We start from the raw sequence: 12,813 nt of genomic DNA, 5'->3' as shown, positions 1-12,813 counted from the left end.
CGACCTCCTATCTCATCCTGTGACTTAGAATGCCTTAACCATTGGGGAATTCAGCCCAGTAGGTTTCAGCCTTATTTTACCAAGATCCTATTCAAGATGGAGTTGCTCTGGTTCACATGCCTCTGACAGAACCACTGAGTCACCCCTCCAGGAAGGTGGGCACTGAGAATTATTACGGGGCAAGAGGCTGCCTCCAGAGGGGCCGTGTGGCAGGCCAGGTCTCACTAACACAGGCCTCCATAACAACTGTTTCAGCACTGACCGAGTGGTGAAGTTAAATATTAAAAGCTGATGGAGCCAGTGCCCTCGTACAAAGGCTGGAATGTAACAAAAGCCCACCAAGAGTTTTGCCCAGGCCTTTCCTGGGCCTTAAAGCATGACAAGATTTTAACAAAGGAATTCTTAGCGGGACCCATTTAGGATTAAACAAGCTTTATTAGGGGTCTGAAGAAATTTCCTAAGTTTCCATAAACAAGCTTTATTGGGGACTAAAGGAGCTCCCCAAACCTCCATGATTTAGCAGGAGACAAGATAAAGGTAATCACCCCAGCACTTGGACCCATCTAGATTAAGTCAACTTACTGAGACTCCAGAGGAAGGTCTTCAGGACTCAGATCTTAGTTATGAGTAATCGCTTATGTCTTTAGATGAATGCACACTTTACATGTAGATATATAGCTTAGAAGGTATATAAGCTCTGGAAAGCTTTGTAATTTTGAATTGATCTGGTGATAATTTCCAGGCCTCCTCCCTGTAACTGCAGAAGTTAAAACTCCCTTCTTTCCCAGTTCATCTGCACCTTATTCATTGGTCCTCTAGAATAAGCAGCCTGACCCTCAGTTTGGTCTGGGAACAGCTAGGCTGTAGAACGATTTCTGAAGGCTTTTGACCAACCCAAAAGCACTTTTCCGTAATAAAACTTGCAAAAATATCAAGTCCATTCATTTTTAAAAGCACCAGCCCCGTAATGGCTCAGGCACTGATTTCTTGACTCTATGCTTTCAGTGGGCCAGTTGGTATTGAATCACCTAATTTTGGTTCACGTGTTCCTGGCATTATGTTTATTTGCAAAGCACAGCCCTGATTGTGCAAATAGTGTGAAACCCAAATTATGTGAATCCTTAGATAAAATTATGGTTCTGAAGGCAGAATTTTCCATGGATTCAGAGGCAGTATTCTCCCGCTTACACCCTGAATTTCCTGGAATCACAAAGCATTGGAATGGTTTTTAAACCTGCACTGATGTAGTACGATCTAATTAATGTACCAGGAGGGTGGTGGCTGGCTTGGGTGTGGCATTACTTAACTCCTAATTCAAGGAATCTTTTAAGATTTACTAATTTATAGGAATTTAAGGAATGTTGGGAAGACATTGAACTAAAATTTAACCCACCTCCACTCCCTGATCTCCTCCCCATTTAATTTTTTTGTGTAGCACTCATGGCACTCTATATTTTTCCTTAAAAAATAGAACAGCTATATTGAGATATCATTCACATACCACCCAATTCGCCTATTTCATGTGTACAATTGAATGCCTCTTAGTCTATTCACGGGTTTGGGCAAACATCAGCCCAGTGCATTTTAGATCACTTTCATCACTGCCCCAAAGAAACCCCATACTCATTAACTCCCTCTTTTCCTTCCCGCCTCCAATCCCTGGCAGCCAGTAGTCTGTCTTTCTGTCTTGATGGATTTGCCTATTCTGGACACTTCAAATAAATGGAATCATACAACCTGTGACTGAAACTGCCTTTGCAAAAATCATAACTGAGAAAATTATGACAGTGAAAGACATCAGACCTAGCTGATATCATCTCGTTTCTAACTGTCACCAGTGGGTGTCCAGGTTCTTGGCGTCTTGAACAAAGAATTGGACAAAACGCACACACAAAGCAAGGAAGGAATAAAGGGCTTTATTGAAAACGAAAGTACACTCCACAGTGTGGGAGTGGGCCCGAGCATAGGGGATCAAGGGCCCCGTTACAGAATTTTGGGGAGTTTAAATACCCTCTAGACAATTCCATTGGTTACTTGGGGTACGCCCTATGTAAATGAAGAGGATGAAGTAAAGTTGCAAAGTTATTTACTTGGCCTACACCCTATGGAGAGGATATTTCCTGTCATAGCTGAAGTGTGAATTGGCCTTCTGTTTCTTGCCTCCAAATTCTATTTTCCTGCCTCATAACCTCTAAACTGCCCTTGTTCATTACTGGGCGTAGGCTGAACTGGCTTTGGGAAGGAATTTAATATATAGTTTAAATAATAGCCTTTCCAGAAAGGCTAAACTGTTCTTGTAAAATAAATGAAAGGCCACTAGCCAACAAGTCAAGATGAAAGGGGCTGGAGTTCTAAATTACCAACCATTATTCCAGAGATCATAAAATTTGCAACTTCCCCAATTACTCTTGAAGGTAACATCACTACTGTGAGCCTAAGACCAACATTTTGAGATTTTTTTTTTCATGTTTTTGCATTTCTAACAACCAGATGGCCCCACCTGGACCTGCCAACCAATTCTGTGGCCCCCACCTAGGAACTGACTCAGCAGAAAAGAACAGTTTCGCTCCCTATGATTTCATTCCCAAGTCAATCAATCAACACTCCCGATTCACTGGCCGCCTACCCACCAAATTATCCTTAAAAACTCTGATCCCCAAGGTCTTGGGGAAGCTGATTTGAGTAATAATAAAACTCCAGTCTCCTGCACAGCCAGCTTTGCATGAATTACTCTTTCTCTATTACAATTCCTCTGTCTTGATAAATCTGCTATGTCTAGGCAGCGGACAAGGTGAACCCCTTTGGGCAGTTACATGACCGTTTGTGCCTGGCTTCTTTCACTGAGCCTCGTGTTTTCAGGGTTCCGCCATGTTGCCAGTGTATCAGAACATCATTCCTTTTTATGGCTGGATCATATTGCATTGTATGGATGGACCACATTTTGTTTATCCTTTCGCCAGGCAATGGACATTTGTGTTGTTTCCACCTCTTGGCTATTATGAATAATACCGCCTTTGCAAAAGTATGACAGTGAGAGAAATCTGACATGGCTGACTCTCCTGCTTGTATCCTCACAGGTTGGCTATCTTTGCTCATTCCTGGGCATGGGTCAAGCTAACTTTGGGACAAATTTAGCTTATAGTTTAAATGATAATAGCTCTTCCCCCAAACTAAACTGTTTTTGGAAAACTGATGAAAAGCCACCAAGTTAGAAGGATGAGAGAGGCTTGAATTCTAAATAATTACCAAGCATTATTCTGGAGGTTGAAAGATTTGCAACTTCCCCAATTACTCCTGCAGATAACATCACTATGACAGAACCTAAGATTGTCCTTTTGAGATGTCTTTTCAGGTTTTTGCATTTCTGACAATCAGATGGCCCCACCTGGACCCGTGACTCAAACCAGTCTTGTAGCTCCCACTCAGAAGTGGACTCAGTGCATGAGGACCATTTACCACACCCCTATAATGGCATCCCCAACCAATAGTATGCCCCCTACACTAGTCCCTGCCCACCAAACTATCTTAGAAAAACCTCCAACCTCCAAGCCGTCGGGGATATTGATTTGAGTAATAATTCTGTCTCCCAAGTGGCATGGCTGACCTCATGCCAATTAAGCTCTTTCTTTACTGCAATGCCACATCTGGGTGAGTTTATTTTATATTTGCAGGGGGCAGGAGGAACACATTAGGCAGTTACACTATGAACACCTGTGTACACATTGTGTGTGTGTGTGGCTCCATAAGTTCTCATTTCTCTTGGATATATGCTTGTGTGTATGTGTGTATTTGTGTGTGTGTGTGTGTGTGTGTCCATAAGTTCTCATTTCTCTTGGGTATATGCATGTGTGTGTGTGTATGTGTGTGTATCCATAAGTTCTCATTTTTCTTGGGGGGGTGTGTGTGTGTGTGTCTGTAACTCCTCATTTCTTTTGGGTGTAATCCTAGGAACAGAATTGCCAGGCACCATGAAGGCCTGGACTTTGGCTGCATTGTTTATTCTGCCTGGCATATAGCAGATGTGCGCCAAACTCTTGTAAAATGAATACATGAATTTTAAAATCCTAATCTGAAGATCTGTGTCCAATCCTTGCCTTTTTTCCAATTGACCCTATAATTTGGGGAAAGGCAAAAATGTTTCTTGACCTCAATTTTCACATCTCTAAAATTTTGGACTGGAATAGATGATTTCTAAAATGACTCAGTAAGTAAACTATATGAAATGATGGGGCTGAGGTTACTTTTCCCTTAAAACATAGGGAAAATGAACAATAACTTTTAAATCGGGGTTGGGATTTATAGGTTAAAAAATGGCTTTGTAATTATTTCTAGCTCTTGGAACAGAGGGCATTTTTCAAGTGAGACTCTCTGATGAAACTTTTAATTTTTTTTATGCTAACAATGGCACTAAAAATGCTATGTCGGCTGATTCAAGAATATGGGAATAACCACAGTGAGAAACACTTATTAGTGGATAAGCCACAGCAATAAGTATATAGAGAAAGTTTTATTAAACACCTGCCAATTTTAAAACATTGGGGTTTCTTCCTAACCTTTTTAAATTAAAAAACGGAAACATATACAACATAGAGAAAATAATGGCAATGAACATGATGTAACTCAGCTTCAACAGTTCTCAACTGCTGACCAATCTTGTTTCAATTACCCCCCGCCAACTGACTCATTTTGAAGTAATTCCCAGACATCACATCATCTTATCTGTCAATATTTCTGCGCCACATAGGATTTGGGTGAGGATTTGAATTTAGTTGATGCTGAAGCTCACCTTCAATCCAATTCAACATCAATTTATGGAGCCTTGAGCTTTTGTCGGTCTCATGCTGGGTTGTGTGGGTGATGTGGAGATGAGTATCACACAGCGTCTGTTTTTCAGGCTTTTTCTAGTGGGAAATAAAGCACCGTGCAAAGGAGAGAGTGCAGTTTTCCCCTGGTATCTGTGGGGGATTGGCTCCAGGAACCCTGTGGATACCAATATCCACAGATGTCCAAGTCCCTGTTATAAAATGTCACGGTACTTGTATATAAACTACACAATCCTCCCATATATTTCAAATCATCTTTATATTACTTAGAATACCTCATACAATGTAAATAGTATGTAAATAGTTGCTCTACTGTCTTGTTTAGAGAAAAATGACAAGAAAAAAAGGACATACGTGTTCAGTACAGATATAATCAGTCTTGTGGTTCTTTTGTTGTTGTTGTTGTTTGTTTGTTTTGTTTTGGTTTTGTTTTTAATTTTCATCCATAGTTGGTTGAATCCTCAGATGCAAAACCCATGGATACAGAGGGCCGGCTGTAATGCACCTTGAGTGCTGCGAAACTGATAATAGAACTACCATTGGAGGTGCTAATGATCAACAACAAAGGAGCAAGTTAATATGATAAAAGGAGGCCAGGATAAAAATGTGGCTCATGCCTGTAATCCCAGCAATTTGGGAGGCTAAGGCGAGAGCATCTCTTGAGCCCAGGAATTCAAGACCAGCCTGGGCAACAGAGCAAGACCCCTTCTCTACAAAATATTTAAAACATTAGCTAGGTATGGTGACACATGCCTGTAGTCTCAGCTCCTGCAGAGGCTAAGGTGGAAGGATCACTTTAGCCTAGGAGGTTGAGGCTGCAGTGAGCCATGATTGTGCCACTGCACTCTAGCCTGGGTAACAAAACATGACCCTGTCTCAGAGAAAAAGAAAGAAAGAGGAAGGAAAGGAAGAAAGCAAGAAAGAAGGAAAGAAAGAAAGAAGGGAAGAAAGAAAGAAAGAAAGAAAAAGAAAGAAAGAAAGAAAGAAAGAAAGAAAGAAAGAAAGAAAGAAAGAAAGAAGGAAGAGAAAGAAAGAGAGAGAAAGAAAGAAAGAAGAAAGAAAGAGAGAAAGAAAGAAAGAAGGGAGGGAGGGAGAGTATTAATTAACATAATTTTAATCTAGAAACAACTCTCAGCCACCAATCTTTGTTTCTTGCCCAAAAATGTTTTATCCTCTGCACGTGCTCCTTGATTTCTGTGTATATGCTGTCTGCTTTGAGTTGCTTGGGTTTTTTAAGAGGCAAGTGTTAGCTTCTATTAGTGTTAGCAGTTGCTTTGAGGTCCACATCTGGATGTCTGAAGTTCAGAGGTCCTGAGGCTGGTGAATGGACTTGGGAATGGAAAATCGAGCAGTTTTATCAAAAGACAAGAAAGCAAGATTATAGAATACAATTCACACTTTCTGCTACACCAACAGGCTTCCCATTTGCTTTTGGCAACTTCTCATTACTGCGATCACTGACCATCCCTATCTGTAAAAATACTCATTGGCTAAGATGGCCCAGAATTGATTCTTGAAAGGTTTTTAAGTTATTCTTTTATTTTATTATGTCTTTTTTGTTTAAGTCTGAGATGACCGTTGTTCATTTTTTGTTAAGTCATCTGTCTTTTATTATAAACATTTTTACCAACCTTTGACCTAATAGAGTCAACTATTGCTCTTTTCTCATTCCTTAATGGTGAGTACAATCTGGACAATGATACACATTTATTAAAAACAAATTAAGCTAAAATTAAACAAAAGGCTACTTTTTTCAAAAATGTCAACAGCACAGGAAAAAATGAATACGAATAGTGTCTACATTGTAAATCCAAGTTGTTCTCTCTCTCTCTCTTTTTTTTAGAAAGAACATTACGTGGCATTGTCTACTGAAGATGGGATTTAGCACAAAAACCATCATGGATTCCATCAAAGAGATCATTAATGTCTCAAAACGTCTCCAAGGATACATGATCTACAAAGGACCACAGAGTGCCTGCAAAATTGGGTTGAAAAACTGAAGAAGGCAAATAGAGTTTATGGCAAGGTTCTGTGTTACTAGACTGCCCTTGAACCCATAGCCATGGAATTTGTTCAAATCCTACACACTGTTTAAGGCATTGTTTAATTGGCACCTTCTGTGTGAGGAATCATGAGTGCCATATACCACTTTATGATAACCTAGGACTCTGGCCCCAGACTCCAATATTCAGGCTAGCAGGGCTAGACCATGTGAAGAACTTGTTTTGCAAGAATAGGAGGTAGCCAAGGCCTGGAATCCAAATAGGTTCCATGATGTTCTTGAACATCTTCCTGACAAGTCCATATTACAAAATGGCAGAGCACAGGCTCAGATTCAGACTGTGGAGCTAGCTCATGCATTGTCTATGCAAGTGCTGAATTTTTCTGCCGTGTCAGAGCTTTCCATGGCCAGGTCAGATAAAGGTCTCAGCATTTTAGCCTCAGCTCTTAGAGCCTCTTTTTCCTGGCCTTTGGTTTGCCAAGTCACTGTCCAAGTATCTGAGTAGCAACAACACATGGAGCTCTAAGCAGAAGTCCCAGGTGGTGATGCCTGGGATGTTCTGGCTTTGGTGGAGACCCAAGCAGAGGTCCCAGGTGGTGACTCCTGGGATGCTCTCACTTTAGTAATATTGATTTCAGCTTTCTATCACTTGCCTTTAATAGTCAAGGTGTCCAAAGTCACAAATTCAAACCCCAATGGAAGAAAATAATAATTTGTTCCATGGGTGCAAAAATACAGTCTGATATCTCAAATTTATTCCATTGATTATTCTTTAAACTAGAAGAGGTATGTGTCAACACAGAAATGGTCTTTATTATGGAGAACAAATTCCTTGAATGTGTATACTATTGATTCTAGGTCAACAATGTCATTTTCAGATTTGCAGGGCAGCAAAGTTTTGCTTAAAACTCCCTCCTCTTAGATGATTTTAGCAGTCACCTTAGCGTCTACATCCTGAAGGTGTCCTTGATAGTACGTTTTCTGCTCCTCTAAAGTAAGGGGTCAGTCTGTGGTCCCCGTGGTGAGATTGGGTTCTTCCTGCCTATTCCTGGAGTGGCATGGAGAAAAGAGCATGGATTTACAGAACAGACATTTGAGAGAGAGGTAGGAAACTCTGTATTTATTTAAATGCAAACTCAAATATTGCAAATTTAGTAAAACATGTGGGAAGAGTTCTTTTACAGAGCAATTTTCTGTTGCCTAGGATATAAATCCTTAGAGTTTTTCTGTGTAGTGATTGGCATTTACAAATAAGAACCTTCCCTGTTTTGCAAGGTTACATGTTAGTTAACGTTTGCAATGCCTCTTGAGTCGCTAATTATTTTGTTTATATTCCATGCTCAAAAAATCAGAGGGGAGGAGTTTCACCTCAGGCTTTGGCTCTGAGAACAGTACAGCAGAAGTTTTGATTTTCATCCACAGAAAGTAACAGGGGGTTGAATAATCCAAATGACCAGAGGTCAGATGCCTCTTGATGCTGTGTTGTTCTTTCAGCGGAACCCACATTCAGAATTCTCTAAGGAAGGAGCTGGGACAGAGGTGCTAAACTTTGCCTCAAAAAGGATCTTCTTGGGTGGCTGGCAAGATGACTGAATAGGAACAGCTCCGGTCTGCAGCTCCCAGTGGGATCAATGCAAAAGGCAGGTGATTTCTGCATTTCCAACTGAGGTATCCGGCTCATCTCACTGGGACTAGTTAGACAGTGGGTGCAGCCCATGGAGGGCGAGCAGAAGCAGGGTGGGGCGTTGCCTCACCCAGGAAGCTCAAGAGGTTGGGGAACTCCCTCCCCTAGCCAAGGGAAGCTGTGAGAGACTGTGCCGTGAGGAACCGTGCGTTCTGGCCCAGATTCTATGCTTTTCCCATGGTCTTTGCAACCCGCAGACCAGGAGATTCCCTCAGGTGTCTATACCACCAGGACCTTGGGTTTCAAGCACAAAACTGGGCGGCCGGTTGGGTAGACACTGAGCTAGCTGCAGAAGATTTTTTTTCATACCCCAGTGGCTCCTGGAATGCCAGCAAGACAGAACCGTTCACTCCGCTGGAAAGAGGGCTGAAGCCAGGGAGCCAAGTGGCCTAGATCAGTGGATACCACCCCCATGGAGCCCAGCTAGTTAAGATCCACTGGCTTGAAATTCTCGCTGCCAGCACAGCGGTCTGAAGTCCACCTAGGACACTCGAACTTGGTTGGGGGAGGGGCATCCACCACTACTTAGGCTTGATAGTTTACATTCCCCTCACAATGTAAACAAAGCTGCTGGGGAGTTCAGACTGGGCAGAGTTCACTGGCTGCAAAGCTGCTGCAGCCAGACTGCTTCACTAGATTCCTCCTCTCTGGGCAGGGCACCTCTGATAGAAAGGCAGCAGCCTAAGTCAGGGGCCTACATATAAAACTCCCATCTCCCTGAGACAGAGCACCTGGGGGAAGGGGCGGCTGTGGGAACAGCTTCAGCATTCCTGCCTGCTGACACTGAAGAGAACAGTGGATCTCCCAGCACAGTGCTCAAGCTCTGCTAAGGGTCAGACTGCCTCCTCAAGTGGGTCCCTGACCCCCGTGCCTCCTGACTGGGAGACACCTCCCAGTAGGGGTTGACAGACACCTCATACAGGAGAGCTCCAGCTGGCATCTGGTGGGTGCCCCTCTGGGATGAAGCTTCCAGAAGAAGGAACAGGCAGCAATCTTTGCTGTTCGGCAGCCTCCACTGGCGATACCCAGGCAAACAGGGTCTGGAGTGAACCTCCAGCAAACTCCAGGAGACCTGCAGCAGAGGGGGCTGACTGTTAGAAGAAAAACTAACAAACAGGAATAGTATCAACATCAACAAAAAGGACGTCCACACAAAAAGCCTGCTGGTCTGAAGGTCACCAGCATCAAAGACTAAAGGTAGATAAATCCACAAAGATGAGGAAAAACCAGTGGGAAAAGGCTGAAAATTCCAAAAACCAGAGTGCCTCTTCTCCAAAGGATCACAACTCCTCACCAGCAAGGGAACCAAACTGGATGGAGAATGAGTTTGACGAATTGACAGAAGTAGGTTTCAGAAAGTGGGTAATAACAAACTCCTCTGAGCTAAAGGAGCACGTTCTAACCCAATGGAAGGAAGTAAAGAACCTTGAAAAAAGGTTAAAGGAATTGCTAACTAAAATAACCAGTTTAGAGAAGAACATAAATGACCTGATGGAGCTGAAAAACACAGCACGAGAATTTCGTGAAGCATAAACAAGTGTCAATAGCTGAATCGATCAAGCAGAAGAAAGGATATCAGAGACTGAAGATCAACTTAATGAAATGAAGTGTGAAGACGAGATTAGAGAAAAAAAGAATGAAAAGGAACAAACAAGACTCCAAGAAATATGGGACTGTGTGAAAAGACCTAACTTACATTTGAAGGGTGTACCTGAAAATGACGAGGAAAATGGAACCAAGTTGGAAAACACTCTTCAGGTTATTATCCAGGAGAAACTCCCCAACCTAGCAAGACAAGCCAACATTCAAATTCAGGAAATACAGAGAACACCACAAAGATACTCCTTGAGAAGAGCAACCCCAAGACACATAATCGTCAGATTCACTAAGGTTGAAATGAAGGAAAAAATGTTAAGGACAGCCAGAGAGAAAGGTCAGGTTACCCACAAAGGGAAGCCCATCAGACTAACAGTGGATCTATCTGCAGAAACACTACAAGCCAGAAGAGAGTGGGGGCCAATATTCAACATTCTTAAAGAAAAGAATTTTCAACCCAGAATTTCATATCTAGTCAAACTAAGCTTCATAAGTGAAGAAGAAATAAAATACAGACAAGCAAATATTGAGAGATTTTGTCACCAGCAGACCTGCCTTACGAGAGCTCTTGAAGGAAGCACTAAATATGGAAAGGAAAAACCGGTACCAGCCACTGCAGAAACGTAGCAAATTGTAAAGACCATTGACACTACAAAGAAACTGCATCAACTAACTGGCAAAATAACCATGTAGCATCATAATGACAGGATCAAATTCACACATAACAATATTAGCCTTATATGTAAATGGCTAAATGTCCTAATAAAAAGACACAGACTAGCAAATTGGATAAAGAGTCAAGACCCATCAGTGTGCTATATTCAGGAGACCCATCTCACATGCAAAGACACACATAGGCTCGAAATAAAGGGATGGAGGAATATTTACCAAGCAAATGGAAAGCAAAAAAAACAGCAGGAGTTGCAATCCTAGTCTCTGATAAAACAGACTTTAAACCAACAAAGCTCAAAAAGGACAAAGAAGGGCATTACATAATGATAAAGGGATCAATTCAACAAGAAGAGCTAACTATCCTAAATATATATGCACCCAATAAAGGAGCACCCAGAATCATAAAGCAAGTTCTTAGAGACCTACAAAGAGACTTAGACTCCCACACAATAATAGTGGGAGGCTTTAACACCCCACTGTCAATATTAGACAGATCAACAAAACAGAATATAAACAAGGATATTCAGGACTTGAACTCAGCCCTGGACCAAGCAGACCTGATAGACTCTACAGAACTCTCCACCCCAAATCAACAGAATATACATTCTTCTCAACACCACATCACACTTATTCTAAAATTGACCACATAATTGGAAGTAAAACACTTCGCAAATGCAAAAGAAAGGAAATCATAACAAACAGTCTCTCAGACCACAGTGCAATCAAATTAGAACTCAGGATTAAGAAACTCACTCAAAACTGCACAACTACATGGCAACTAAACAACCTGCTTGTAAATGACTACTGGGTAAATAATGAAATTAAGGCAGAAATAAATAAGTTCTTTGAAACCCATGAGAACAAAGGCACAACATACAAGAATCTGTAGGTCACAGCTGAAAGTGTTTAGAGGAAAATTTATAGCACTAAATGCCCACAGGAGAAAGTGGGAAAGATCTGAAATTGACACCCTAACATCACAATGAAAAGAACTAGAGAAGCAAGAGCAAACAAATTCAAAAGCTAGCAGAATACAAGAAATAACTAAGATCAGAGCAGAACTGAAGGAGATAAAGACACGAAAAACCCTTCAAAAAAAATCAATGAATCCAGGAGCTGTTTTTTTGAAAAGATAAACAAAATAGATAGACTGCTAGCCAGGCTAATAAAGAAGAAAAGAGAGAAGAATCATATAGACACAATAAAAAATTATAAAGGGGTATCACCACTGATCCCACAGAAATACAAACTACCATCAGAGAATACCATAAATACCTCTACGCAAATAATCTAGAAAATCTAGAAGAAATGGATAAATTCCTGGATGCATACACCCTCCCAAGACTAAACCAGGAAGAAGTTGAATCCCCAAATAGGCCAGTAACAAGTTCTGAAATTGAGGCAGTAATTAACAGCTTACCAACCAAAAACAGCCCAGGACAGATGGATTCAGAGCTGAATTCTACCAGAGGTACAAGGAGGAGCTGGTACCATTCCCTCTGAAACTATTCCAAACAATAGAAAAAGAGGGACTCATCCCTAACTCATTTTATGACACTAGCATCATCCTGATACCAAAACCTGGCAGAGACACAACTAAAAAAGAAAATTTCAGGCCAATACCCCTGATGAACATCAATGTGAAAATCCTCAATAAAATACTGGCAAACTGAATCCAGCAGCACATCAAAAAGCTTATCCACCATGATCAAGTCGGCTTCATCTCTGGGATACAAGGCTGGTGCAACATATGCAAATCAATAAACATAATCCATCACATAAACAGAACCAATGACAAAAACCACATGATTATCTCAATAGATGCAAAAAAGGCCTTTAATAAAATTCAACACCTCTTCATGTTAAAACTCTCAATAAACTAGGTATTGATGGAACATATGTCAAAATAATAAGAGCTATCTATGACAAACCCACAGCCAATATCATACTGAATGGGCAAAAGCTGGAAGCATTCCCTTTGAAAACCAGCACAAGGCAAGGATGCCCTCTCTCACCACTCCTTTTCAACATAGTAT

At 41.4% G+C, this 12,813-nt stretch overlaps 1 protein-coding gene across 1 annotated transcript in view; it reads left to right on the top strand.

Moving 5' to 3' along the window:
• PUDP (pseudouridine 5'-phosphatase) overlaps positions 1-11,760 on the top strand; it is a 174,869-nt gene extending 163,109 nt beyond the window's left edge. Inside the window, exon 4 of the mRNA XM_015126903.3 lies at positions 6,667-11,760. Within this exon, the coding sequence (XP_014982389.1) occupies positions 6,667-6,708 (42 nt within the window). The 3' untranslated portion in view covers positions 6,709-11,760. The remainder of the gene's footprint in view (positions 1-6,666) is intronic.
• Positions 11,761-12,813: the final 1,053 nt, after the last annotated feature.

The sequence above is a fragment of the Macaca mulatta genome, chromosome X (assembly GCF_049350105.2).
Source record: "Macaca mulatta isolate MMU2019108-1 chromosome X, T2T-MMU8v2.0, whole genome shotgun sequence".
NCBI lineage: Eukaryota > Metazoa > Chordata > Mammalia > Primates > Cercopithecidae > Macaca > Macaca mulatta.
This window is presented reverse-complemented; position numbering and strand designations above follow the sequence as displayed.